Below are 13,589 nucleotides of genomic sequence, written 5' to 3' on the forward strand. Positions count from 1 at the left end.
TGTGACAATTGTTTACATGTTTTTTTTTCTGCCGACCTTTAGATATTCAGTTTCGGCCTCCTCTGGCAGCATCTGGCCATGACTTGCATGAAGTCTTGGCAGTTCTTCTCTGACACTGGGCAGAGCCAGCTTTTCCAGCATTCTCTTGGACACGTAATGCTCAGGTTGGTAATAATTCTTTCCATACAACTGGAAGGCCATGAGAAAATACACTGTATTAATATTTAACCAGATCAAATCATACAAATGCTCAACATGTATCAATATGTACCTCTGGCATGTAGTCCCCAAACTCTGCCTGCAAAGCCAGAGCTGCCAGAAACAGCCCTGTCTCCTCATTACAGTAAAGTTTGTCTTCCAAAATATCCTTACGCAGCTGCAAGTAGTACTGGTGACGTGTCAGTTTGTGCCTGAATGAATAAAGAACATTTTAGAAACACAAAATATTACAAATTACCATGAATTTATTATATACTTACAAAATAAAGCTGATATCGTCAACAAAAAACTTGACTCTTAAAAAGACCAAAAAAGAACTAATCTGCCCTTTTTTCCAACTGTCAGGAGCAACTTTGGAGATCTTAGTTTCATGATCCAAAAAGAAGTATTCATCATCTGCAAAAGTATACCTTTGTGACATTTGCATTCGTGTACAGTACACTACTGCATGTTGGGAATATAATTGTATTATTTACCATCAATGAAGGCAAGACCAAAGTAGAAATGCTCCACTAAATTTGCATGGGCCACGACCATGTCAAACACATCTCTTGCTTTGGACTTAATGTCACAGCGAACCATCACATAATGTCCACTGGGCAGTATCACTCTCACTTCTCTCTGAGAGGAACAGGAACGGCCTTTTCTCGACTGTCACACACAAACACATGATGTCAGTTTATTGTGAAACTAAAAACATTTAAACCGTAATTATTTTTATTTACCACAATAGATCCCGGAAGCTCTAGAACAACTTGTTGCTCATCTGACATTCTCATAAACTCAGGACCTAAAGGCTGAGAGAGAAAAAAGAACAAAAATATATCCATTTATAAACACAGTGGGAAACGACATAGAGAATGTTACTTGGAGCTATAGATTTGTGAGTATCACTTACTATATTTACCTTGCTTTTCCTCTGGCTGAGGCTTAGTGAGGACTCACTGAAGGTGATGGAGGGGCTGTGGGATCGTCCTGAAGGTTTGGGAGAGATGTCATGGTGTGGACTCCTGCCAATCCAGCTGCTGTTACTGTCTCTGTGCTGAACTCCGCGGTGCAGTCTGAAGCACAGGTGTGTGGACAGATATGTCAAAGATATATTGCTATGTAGAAATAGTGACTCTATAACTTTAACATAGTATACGTGTTGTATACAAATGTGATGAGCACATGCCTGTCTAGCGAAGAATGGTATAAAGGTGCAGGGGAGCTCCGTGGTCTTTTTCTCCATGGTCTGTGAGGTATGCTACCTGGAGATGAAAAAAGATTTTAAGATGCAATTTTGCAACAAAGATTAGAGGCAGTCTTATTGAGCATGATGATGCAAATTGCAAACATGTAAACATCGAACATATTCTTACTTGACTTTGAGTCCGAGTCTGTGGAGTATCTTCTCCCTTCTGCAGAGCTGTCATTTAAGTCGGCAAAGGCCCCTCTCTTTCCTTTGAAACAAGACAACATTAGTTGTTTTGCTCCTGCTCATGTACTCCATAAAGACTCTGAGATGTGTGAATAGCAACCACACTGACAGACTATTTAGCTTCGAGTGTCCAGGCTCAGCATATTGGTTCTTGCAGCTCCTTAATCCTAGACTTGCTTTAGCTTAAGTTCTTAATCCTGTTGACTTGCACATTGTCTTGGGTCAAAAGAACAGCAACTGCACAACATGCTTGTGATAATTTAAAAACTTAAATTGTTTGTAAGATAAAAATAATTCAGAACAAAAAATCCTTAACTATTAAAAAACTATGCTCAGATTACAGAACATTATTAATGGTTTATACAATGAATGAATGGCAATGAATATTCAACAAACTTTACAAAACACATTTTTTCATAATAACTGGACCCTTTTTTGCGACTGGACCCAAGACAACTTACCATGAAGTCTCTCTCTGATCATCTGGCTGCGGCCGCTCAGAGGGACATTACTATCTGTCAAAGAGCCATTATCCTGCAAGAGCACAGTTCTCTGTTAGTTATTTCATACAGATTTGTGTAGACACCTGTGGAGAGGCTTATGTGGCTCCCATTCAAAGCACAGTACAGTTTAAAACTCACTGAATCATGGAAGACCTCCTCCACCAGCTGTTGAATGACTCTGGTAGGGGACGGCAGGATGGAGGCTTTATGCTGTGATTCACATGCCTCCAGGATAGAGCTCAGATTAATCCTGTGATGGGACAAGTCCTCACACATGCTGAGAAGCAGGCTGTTTAGATGGTCACTCAACTGGACCGGCTAAACAAGATATTACATATTAATTACCGATACTATTGGAAGTTAAAAGTTGTAGTATGTGCATTTCAAAATAAATACCTGATTTTGAGGTAGGTGGAAATCAACTGACCAGTAGAGAGTCATGCCGAGTGAGTACACAAGCATCTATTGAAGATGCAGAGGTTGGGATAAGGGTAAGGTAAATTGGATTAACACATTACAATCTCAACTTAAAGGAACAGGCCACCGTTTTTACATACATACTTATAGATATGTTCTTACCTGAGCTTGGACGGGTTGATGCGTACCTGTCTGGTCCAAAAGATGTTGTTAACATTTGGCCTCTCCCAGTATATTCCTATAGCTCCAAACGGAGCTATAGGAATATAGCTCTATATTCCTTTATATAGGAATATGAAGTTAGAAGTGACCAAGCTCTTCCACAGTCATGCACAAAGACCAGACAGGTATGCATCAATATCAATTATCACAGTATGTAAAAACGGTGGCCTGTTCCTTTAAATCCAGGGCAAAACACATTTACAACTTTTACTACTACTTTGATGACCTTCCAGCAATGCCACATTAGTATGCCTATTTTAACATGGATTTTAAAACACAATTCAGCCACTAGGTGGCATACGTGCACAATGTAATTGGCCATTTAAATCATAGTGGGGAAATATAGCTTTGTTGCAACAAAAGAGAGGCATTTGGCAAAAATAAGAATAACAAAGCAAAAATATTTAAGTTCAACAACTAAACAAATATAAAATATAAAAAATGTATGTGGTTAGACCGATGCACTGTAGGTACATGAATATGAACAGCTGTACATGACAGTGATAGTTGGTATTGTTACAATACTACACACTAGTAAGTGTTTATCCTATTTTTAGACAATATTACAAAGAACACTCTTTAAACCATTATGTAGATTGTGCACCGACCCTCTCAGAGGCAGGCTTGGTGGCGCTGGCTCGTCCTTGGAGCATCTCTGGAGCAGTGAAGGTGGACACTTCATCTGAGAGGCCACAGTTCTTAAAGGCTAAGGTCCCAGAGGCTGACAGCAGCAGAGTGCTGGGACTTATAATGTTACACATGTTGTTGTGACCTATAAAATTGTGATAAATGACACATTGGTGAAGTCACATTGGCGGAAGCTGGTCCTCCTATTTTTGGCATAATTGTTATTAAAAAATGTGAAAATGTTTCATCCTCACGTACTTTTATAAGCGACATCCACTAAAGACTCTGCAGTAGCCATGAGCAGGGACCAGACCTCCTCCTCCAGCAGAGGGCCCCCTCGAGCCTCTAATACCTCTGCTAATGTCACAAATGTGCTGCTCATCCTGTACACATTTCCAGTCTGTGCCTAAGGGTCAAAGAAAACAAGTTTGTATATCATTTTGTTTGATTATGTACATATAAACAGTATCCTATTAGAAAACATCATTGTGAATTGTCTCCTGCGTTAACTATAACTTTCTGAGAAAGGGACATTCTGTGTCCTAGATTATTAGATTATCTTGTGTCATTAGTGTGACTGCTTCTTGGTTTCGGAGACCCTCCCACTTTGTAATAGGCTTTCATCTTACCTGTTTGACCGTCAGTTGTTATGTCCTTTCATTTTCTGTTTACTAAACGCTACAATATACTTTATGGTTTGTAAACTACAATATAATAATACTCTCTCTAACTAAAGTGGTATGCAACAGTTCAGTCTCACAGGCCTTTGGCTTTTGCCATTTGGTCGGGAGTCCCTTTTGCATACAACTGTAAGTTTATAAAAAATGTTATTATTTTTGAATGGCCAAAGTACGAGAATGCACTATAAATGTGGAAAATCATTATTATAAGATTAACATCACATTGGAGCCATTTCCATCAGCTTGGTAGTTACAAAAAACAACTTACTTGAGAGTTCATTTTATGCTTGTCCAACCTTGATCAATCTGAATAATAGTTTTTAATAAATCTGGGTCCATCATATTTAAAAAATAATAATAAAAATAAAAATTGATTCTATGCATTCATAGTATGTTTGATGTACATGTGAGAATGTCATGTAAGTCAACTACGCAGATTTACATTCGTACACTTGTGTTGCTGAAAGATGCATAACCCTAAGTACATTGTATCAGAAATTGAATATTACTGTTTTGTACGGGTCACTGTACTGTCAAAGCCTGGCCTTTCCTGATTCATATTTCAACAGCATCAAATTGCTTTCTATCACAGTAATACTTTTAAGGGAGTAAGTTGTTTTTTGCATCTAAATCTTATATTTTGGAATTGCCCATACAGTGCATATGATTAAGTACATTTGTGTTTAAGCATTGCCTATTTTAATAAGTCTCATCATAGCTGAAAAAACCTGTTTCCATTTAAGAGACAGCCACATGATCTACACATAAGTGAGAAGCTATAGCTACTTGACAATTTGCAACATGCTTCATCACTATCTGGGTCTCACTTCCCATCACACCCCAACAATAAATTACAGTAAGTATTTGTCAGTGCATCAATCAATTGGCCTGTGTATTCAAGTTGTAGGCTACAATATAGGCTAACACACTTCTAAACAATCCACAGCACCTTTCTTGCAGGCCTTAGTGATGTGGTACTTTACTATAGTGTGCTAATACTGGGTCATTTAGGCTACTGATGTGTGTCATGTCAGTGCGCATTTCAGTTTCCCTCGGATCACTGACTGCATGTGTCAAAAAGCATCCTACAAGAGGAAAATGGAGAATAGCTTAAAGGGAAAAGAATTACCTGGTAACATATGTAATCAATGGCTGCGGTCTGATCCTTTGTGCTATCTTCACTGCTCCCACCACGGTCCCACTGTAATCCCGGGCATTGGGGACGGTGTTTAGATGTCCTGTCGAAAAAAACGCCGTTCCTCTGTCAATTAAAGCATCGGTGACATTAACAGGCGATGGAGCAGTTGCGTCTGCTCCATCAACACAGCCACGTTGAACATTTGAAACTTTTTTCTGATTGGTGCTATTCTTGGTTACTTCTCTTTAAACACTTAATAGGATTTGCCTTGCGGTTTGCCAGCGACAGGTCATCGCCACCAATAGCGGGTGGCGTGAGATCAGCAACGCTGATTTTAACTAATCCTTCTGACGCCCAAAGGTGTGGTGGATCCCCGGTGGTACAGTGCGCTACAGAGAAAGCTGGAAAGGACGAACAGCTCGAGCTGTACAGGACTGTGGTCGGCTGCTGCAAGGCTGCTCCCCCATGATGATCATAACACTGCGGGCTCTCTTCGAACAAGGGGTAAGACCAGTAGTAGGCTCTCGCTGCGGGAGTCTGTGCTGGGACGTCTATCCATGCGCTTTCCCTGCTCTATTGCGCTTACCTTATGCAGGCCCCGGGATCTCTGCGGTGGGACAAGGATAAATAACAGTCATCCAGGGTTGTCAGGAAGCTGCGGTGAAAATTTAAACAACTCAGCTCTAACTTAATTTTCTACGAAATGTCCTTCTCCTGTCACATGTTTTCGCAGTACGTGAGTCCGCATACAACGCGACTGCCGTAGCGTAAAGCTGGATGAACTCTGAATGGCGAGATAGTAGCCTACAATCACTGCACAGGATGCGTGCAGCGTCCACTGCATGTCATGGTATACAGTGTAGCCTATACAATTACACGTGGGTCATGGACAATGTCATTATAATACACCTTGAAATGTTACACCTAAAAAACAACCATTGTGGAAACACACAAATGTCATATTGAAGGGGTTGTTTAAATAATATAATATATATCATCATAAGCATACACATAGCATAGATCACCCAGAGATCAGTGTCAGGGGAAAGTAGTTTTTCACTGAGGGTCCTACATGTTGTGTGTGTCTGTTTTTTATTATTATTATTTTTTTATTATTTTTATTATTATTATTATTATTATTATTATTATTATTATTATTATTATTATTATTATTATTATTATTATTATTATTTTAATTAGCTTATATTATTGATTAGCCCTTGGTTTAATCTTGGTATTTGTCATTTTACTTGAAAACACGGAACAGGTTGACATTAACAATAATTAGGCAGGTCTAAATAACAAAACACTTAAAAGACATTAACAATCACAATGTTGCTACTTCTGACCTGTGAATAGTTGTTATGTGGCCGTTTGTCCTTCAATGAGTTTCCAATTAACTGCAGTAATTAGTGCAGGTAAAGCAGAGTTCCCATAGCCGCCTCTACACAGTTAAATGGTCAAGCGGAAGGAAGGATATAAGGAATTGTGGGTGTGTTTCTTTTACTTAGTGACGTATTATGGGACGCATGCCCTGTGCGCGCGAGCGTCCCCCGGCCTGTCAGTAGCGGCCAGATGGAAACGTAGGCAAGGAAATTTGGTGAGGTCATGTATTTTTAAGCTGCACGACGGAATAAACCATCTTTCTGGATCTTTATTATCAAATATTGTGGCGCTCTGTAGCATTTCGGAGTCCACATACCGGCGGAAAGATCGATAGTTTGATTTGGTGACAGAGGTAAGATGAGCAGTACCTCTGCTCCTTGGAGCGCTTATTGTTTGGCCGTGGGGGAGGGTCGTGTCTTTTCTCGTACATGCATGTTGCATTAGCAACGAGGTTATTTATGTGTGAACATTGTATTTAGATATTGTATTCTACCCAGAAAGGTTCCGAATTACTAAGTGTTAATCATGTTATTTACGAAGCACGTGCCGATTGCGCACCACCGCTGATGTTTCTGAATGTTAGGCCATCTTATAATACGGCTCGGACTTATATTTATTACGCAGCCTGATACGAGAGTGTGGGCTACACGAAAACACAACCATTTTCCTCAACGCCCAATGTTCGAGGCTTTATCGCGACCCACTCTAGGGATGGCATCATGGCAATGAAATCGTTTTATGGTGTATGTGTCTCTCGATATGGTCTTATTATGCGGTGTTCGCTATGATTTGATATACGTGTGCAAATAGGTTAAATAAGCATTCAGGAGTTTTAAGGTAAATATGCAACTCTATGTAGGCTTTTTTAGGTAGGACAGGGCTGATATGTTGACGTATTTTTTTATGTGCAATACATGTGAGTTATTAAGTCTAATGGACAGGTAGGCTACATGGATTCATTGTAGCCCATTGAGTAATTACAGTCTTTCTCAGTATTTCAAGGATGTGTACCCAAGCCCTTACAAAACAACAATTACATCATTTAGAAGAAGCATCTTGTGTGGAGCAGATGCAAAGCCTCTTATAGGGAGTTGTTGTTTTTAGCAATGAAACAATATCTACTTTTCTAACACACTACACACCAAATGTATACTGTAGGGGAAAGATTTGACATCGTGTATACTGTATGTGGCCTCATTTGCCAGAGATAAAAGCAATAAAGCTTAAATAACTTGTACTCCCTTCAGCATCATTTGAATTTCCTCTATTAAAAAGTATCAAATCTATTTTGATGATGTGGGAATGGATGCTGTGTGCGTCTTTGTGACGCTGAAGCAACAGACGTGTGTCTGACTCATTTGGTTCTGGCTGTTACATCCTTCATATGGGCTGATAGGCTGGAGAGAGAAAAAAGGGAGGGCAATTGTGAACTGTAGTTTATGTAAGCAATAAATAGAAATGTCAGAAATAAACGTGTTTTGTCATACTGTTATAACCTGCAACAAATCAATGTGTTTGTATGACACTCTGTACACTGGGGCCACAGTGGCTCAGATGGTAGAGCCGTCTCATGACTGGAAGGTTGGCAGTTCGAATCCTGGCTTCTGCGCACACAGTCGTTGTGTCCCCGTATGTCTGTGTGTGTGAGTTAGTGATTGTTGATGGTTGGCAGGTCCGATGGAACAGATTGGCAGCCTGGCTTCTGTCAGTCTACCTCTGGACCTCTGGACAACTTGGCTACAATAGTAGTTTTAGTAGCTTACCACCCCAGAGAAAGGAATGAATGAATAATAATGAATAACTACAGTTTAGAGCTCTGACAAGCTTGTCAAGCTTGTGAAGCACAATACAAGTGCCATCATTTCTTTCATATAATGTATATACTGCACCTTGCTGATTGTATCAAATCCTCCATTCTGTTGTGCTAGTGAGTTGCTGAGTTAAGGAGTTATCCTTTTTAAACCAAGTGTGAAATTCAGCTGTGCCTTCACTCTCTTTGCGTTATCTGCTCTGAAATTGCCAATTGATTGTCTTATTCACTTGCTTTACTCAGCTGCTCTTTTTATTTATCTTCCTGGAGCTACAAAAAGTCTCTCCATCCTTGTGTTCACAGAGGACGTTTTTTGATGCTCAGAAAGCTGTGTTTGAGGAATACACGATGAACAAAAACAAGAGAGAAAAGGAGTTTTACAGCATTGATGTTGGAGATTCAACATTTATAGTGCTGAAGAGATACCAGAATCTGAGGCCCATAGGCTCAGGGGCACAAGGAATTGTTTGGTATGCTTTATGTTCATCTATTTCTGATATTTCTGTGAATGTTTCTTTGTATTATTACAAAGCTTTATTAAATAGGCTGACATGACCTTCTTCTCTTTAGCTCTGCCTATGACCAGATACTTGAAAGAAATGTTGCCATCAAGAAACTAAGTCGACCATTTCAAAATCAGACCCATGCCAAACGTGCTTACAGAGAGTTAGTTCTTATGAAATATGTCAATCACAAAAACGTAAGTAAATATCACTGTAAGCTAATCAATTCTTGAGGTAAAAGATCATGTTTAATTGTAAATATTCTTTTTTACAGATTATTGGCTTATTAAATGTATTCACACCACAAAAATCTTTAGAAGAATTTCAAGATGTGTAAGTGACTGTTTCATTTTTACTTGTATGGTGGATTTGGTTCACACTTTAACAATGTCTGTTTGAACAGATATTTGGTGATGGAGTTGATGGATGCCAACCTGTGCCAGGTCATTCAGATGGAGTTGGACCATGAAAGACTCTCTTATCTGCTGTATCAGACGCTCTGTGGTATCAAGCACCTTCACGCTGCTGGCATTATTCACAGGGTAAGAGAAATGGGTTCCCCACACTTGAAAATAGTAATGAAAAAAGGCACAGGCACCGTGTTATTCCAGTTTGATGGGCAATTGAAATATTTTACGAGATGTTCTTTTATGTATTCAGGATCTGAAGCCCAGTAATATAGTAGTGAAATCTGACTGCACACTGAAGATCTTGGACTTTGGTCTCGCTCGGACAGCGGCGACAGGCCTTCTGATGACTCCATATGTGGTGACACGTTACTACAGAGCACCAGAAGTGATCCTGGGCATGGGGTATCAAGCCAATGGTAAGTGGTCATTATGTCAATAAATGTCTCAATTTCTTGCTCTTAACTTGGTTAAAGCCTTTGAAAATGCCCACTAACTTTTCTCTAATCTACTGTGCATTTTTTTTACCTCTTGGCTTTATTTACCATGTCCTACTATCCTAGTGGACATTTGGTCTGTCGGCTGCATTCTAGCTGAAATGGTTCGGCATAAAATCCTCTTCCCTGGAAGGGACTGTATCCTTGGGTCTTTTAATACATTTTGGCTAGAGATTTTTGTTTGATGCAGTGGGGCCAAATGATATGAGAAAAGAAGTTACACAATTCATTTTAGGCTCAGGGTAGGTAAAGAAAAGATGTATTTCTGTTACTTAGGGTTATTGCACTAGCCTTACAATGCAGTACTATGCCTATCATTATTCTACTTTCAATTTTCACCACTACTGCATGGCCTTTGCATGATCTCCATTTCAGAACCAGTAGTTTTCCATTTTGCATTTCTTTCATAATGTTATGTTTTTCATCATTTTTCCATATCCTTTATTGCATGGCCTCCATTCCCTTGTCATGTGAACAACCTCCCCAGTGGATGTGTGGTCAGTCGGCTGCATAGTGGCTGAGATGATCAGGGGCAGTGTGTTGTTCCCTGGCACCGACCGTATCCTTCCCATCATTGATTGATCATTGTATCATCATTTCATTCCCTTAAATGTAATCCATCGTTGATACCATTTGCCTCTTCTCATCTTGCCGTCTCCTCAAAGTGTCCTTGATCACTGTTATGTCAATGTTATGGAAGTATAAAACAACTCCGCTTAGTTTTCACGTAATTAATAAGGCTGCAGTTAGTTTCAGTCTATGCACCACATCAGCTGCATAGCACAGTATGCGTGTCCTTTACAATGTCAGTCATGTGACATATGTGGGTGTGGCACTATGTGTGTGTTTGTATGCTGCAGTCGTAGGGAAAGATGCTCAAATATGCCTTTTTATAAGCTGCTTCCTTAACAGTTACATCTAGATATTGACCAGTGGAACAAAGTGATTGAGCAGCTTGGCACGCCGTCTCAGGAGTTCATGCTGAAGCTGAATCAGTCAGTCAGGACATATGTGGAAAACAGGCCACGCTATGCAGGATACACCTTTGAGAAGCTCTTCCCAGACGTGCTTTTCCCGGCCGATTCAGATCACAACAAGCTTAAAGGTGAACGTTTTGTCTCAATCTCATTCTGTGTGATTGTGATTAAGTGCAGCGCGTTCAAAGCTTCATTGTTTGTTTGTTTTTATGTTTTAGCAAGCCAAGCAAGAGATCTTTTATCCAAGATGTTAGTGATCGATGCCTCCAAACGCATTTCTGTGGAGGAAGCCCTAAAGCATCCTTATATCAATGTTTGGTATGACCCCGCTGAGGTTGAAGCAGTAAGTGGATCAGATTTGTTTTCTACAAAATTACATTTGATTATATGTTGATTTTACAGTCTTTTCCCATTTTTCTTTTCTCAGCCACCCCCCAAAATCCCAGACAAACAGCTGGAAGAGCGAGAGCACACGGTGGAAGCGTGGAAAGGTTGTATGACTCATTATCTTCATATGGCATTCACTACTTTTATATCTTTTATAATTGCTGAATGAAAATAAATTAGAATGGAGTAGGAGTTTATAAGATTTCTTCTTCTCCCTACTCCTTTTCTTCTTGTCATGGAATGTATTATTATTGCTACTGTTGTGTTTGCTGGATTGTTGTTGTGGCTTTTTGTGTTGCATTACCATGAATAGAGAGTAAATAAATGAAAAGAACCAACTGTATTATGAAATGTATTGACTTATAATTTCTATGATTATAAACCTTTTGTCATTGCGATGTTGGAGGTATAATTGTAAAGAATATCTTTTGTCTGTATTTGCAGAGCTGATTTACAAAGAAGTGTATGATTGGGAAGAATGTTATAGAAATGGAGTCATACGAGGCCAGCCCTCTCCTTTAGGTATGTCATCAGCAGAACTTTGATGCAATACTGTATTTTCAAGTAAATATAATTGTATGTTCATAAAATAGTCTTATGTATTGATACAACTTGATTGCAAATGATTGTGAGATACCGTTCTTTTCCTTTCAATAAAAGCGTATGTGTTGACATGTATTTTTCGCAGCACAGGTGCAGCAGTAGTGGACAGCCCCCCTCAGCCCGCCTCCTCCTCATCTTCAGTCAACGATGTGTCGTCAATGTCCACGGAGCCGTCTGACCCCAGCAGTGACCCCACTATGACCTCTGAGACTGACAGCAGTTTGGACAGTCACACTTCACTCGGTGCTCTGGCCTGTTGCAGATAATCCACATGAACATGAACACATCATTAAACCCTGTCTGAGCACATATATATAGTAACACATGTATGATGGGACACGGTTTATGCCAAAAATGTTTAGTTTTTTTGTCTGTAGAGGTCAATGTACAGTTTGTCTTGAACTTCTCTTCTGCTGTACATTATGTGGTTTTAAAATGTATAATTATGATTGTATTTTTGCTGCAAAGAATGACAATAGGATTAATGTGCACTTGTGATGTTCTGAAAGAGAAAAAATGTGTGTAACTTTTTTTAAGGTACAACTGCACAGTGGGTGCATCAAAGCCTGCTGTTACAGCAATATTCATGTTTTAGTACTGATTGAAATTACTAGGTTTTCTTTTTGTATTTTTATGACCGTTAAATTAACCTATTTTTTATTTCTTTGTCAATGAGACAATAGCACATTTTGTGTAAAAGCCAGATGCAAATAGACTGATCGCTTCTCTTTGTAGAAAGCTGGCTTTTAACTTCTATTTGGATTGTGTGTATATGGATAACGGCACATGTTTGCTACATGTATGTTTTAACAGTTTGTTGAGGAGAGTCTTATTGTCTGGAAGAACAGGGTGAATGTAAACTAAATTGTTATGCGCTGTGACACTAATCTTGACCACTCTCACTGAATGACAGAATGAGAACTGAAGAATGTTGAAAAACATCAATTTGAACCAGCTTTTTAATGTTTTGGCATATTTTAACACCTTGATTTTTTTAATTAATTTAAGTGTCCTTAATCCTTTCAGTCATTTGTTTTGCTGCACCTTTGTTAGTTCTACCTCTCACACACAAATTGAGTAAGTCGGTACTGTAAATCAAAACACACCATTGGTATTTATTTATATATTTATTTCAGGCTATGAGATGTCCGTTTGTATGTACTGTACTATTTATATGCATTTTCTTTTGTTCTAGAGTATTCTGTGCAATATAATTTTTTTTAGAATAGTGAATATGTACAATTTACAGTAGGCATAGTTGTATGAATGTTTTCTGAGAATCAGGAAACAGACATTTGCCATATCCTTTGGCTCAGACAGTCAACATGCTCATTTAGGAGCGACCCTGATCCAAATGATAAACTCCCAGTGGGATTCTGGGAGCTGTGGTGGCTTTTAACTCTTATCTCGTAAAAACACTGAGCAAAATCAGTGTCTCACTAAGAGCGTAAAAGGAAGTCCAGTTAGTGTACATTACGAATGAGCCAAACACTGACAACAAAGCTAACCTGTATTTTATCAAGGCCACCTGTGTCCCACTAACAGACGAACGATGTCCAGTGCATTAAAGATGCGGTCTGTCACCTTTTAACTCAACAAATAAATAACTACAACTATAATGTCTACTGTTATCACTTCTAGCAGTCTGACATGAGTACGGTATACATTTTTATATTTCCGTGCTTATGTAGGTTAATGTCTACATCCAGGTCAAGATACAAATGTTAAAACAGCAATCTCTAATAACGGGGCAGGTTTTAGATTTGATTTTTTGAAGATTTTGTTGACAATCA

The 13,589-nt window shown here is 39.1% G+C and overlaps 1 protein-coding gene across 3 annotated transcripts; it reads left to right on the forward strand.

Moving 5' to 3' along the window:
- The first annotated feature begins 1,135 nt into the window (after positions 1-1,135).
- On the forward strand, positions 1,136-13,415 carry mapk8a (mitogen-activated protein kinase 8a). Of its 3 annotated transcripts, none has more exons than XM_079559824.1 (13): positions 1,136-1,291; positions 5,587-5,730; positions 8,726-8,892; positions 8,993-9,122; positions 9,200-9,258; positions 9,329-9,467; positions 9,586-9,751; positions 9,896-9,967; positions 10,752-10,934; positions 11,025-11,149; positions 11,234-11,297; positions 11,638-11,715; positions 11,887-13,415. In XM_079559824.1, the coding sequence occupies exons 1-13, from the start codon at positions 1,217-1,219 to the stop codon at positions 12,060-12,062; spliced, it is 1,578 nt and encodes a 525-aa protein (XP_079415950.1). In that variant the 5' UTR covers positions 1,136-1,216; the 3' UTR covers positions 12,063-13,415. The 3 variants fall into 3 exon arrangements, with proteins under 3 accessions (XP_079415950.1, XP_079415951.1, XP_079415952.1); XM_079559825.1 differs by having other exon boundaries at positions 1,137-1,291; positions 11,882-12,048; XM_079559826.1 differs by lacking the exons at positions 1,136-1,291; positions 5,587-5,730 and adding an exon at positions 6,757-6,964.
- Positions 13,416-13,589: the final 174 nt, after the last annotated feature.

This window comes from Gobius niger (assembly GCF_951799975.1).
Source record: "Gobius niger genome assembly, chromosome: 7".
NCBI lineage: Eukaryota > Metazoa > Chordata > Actinopteri > Gobiiformes > Gobiidae > Gobius > Gobius niger.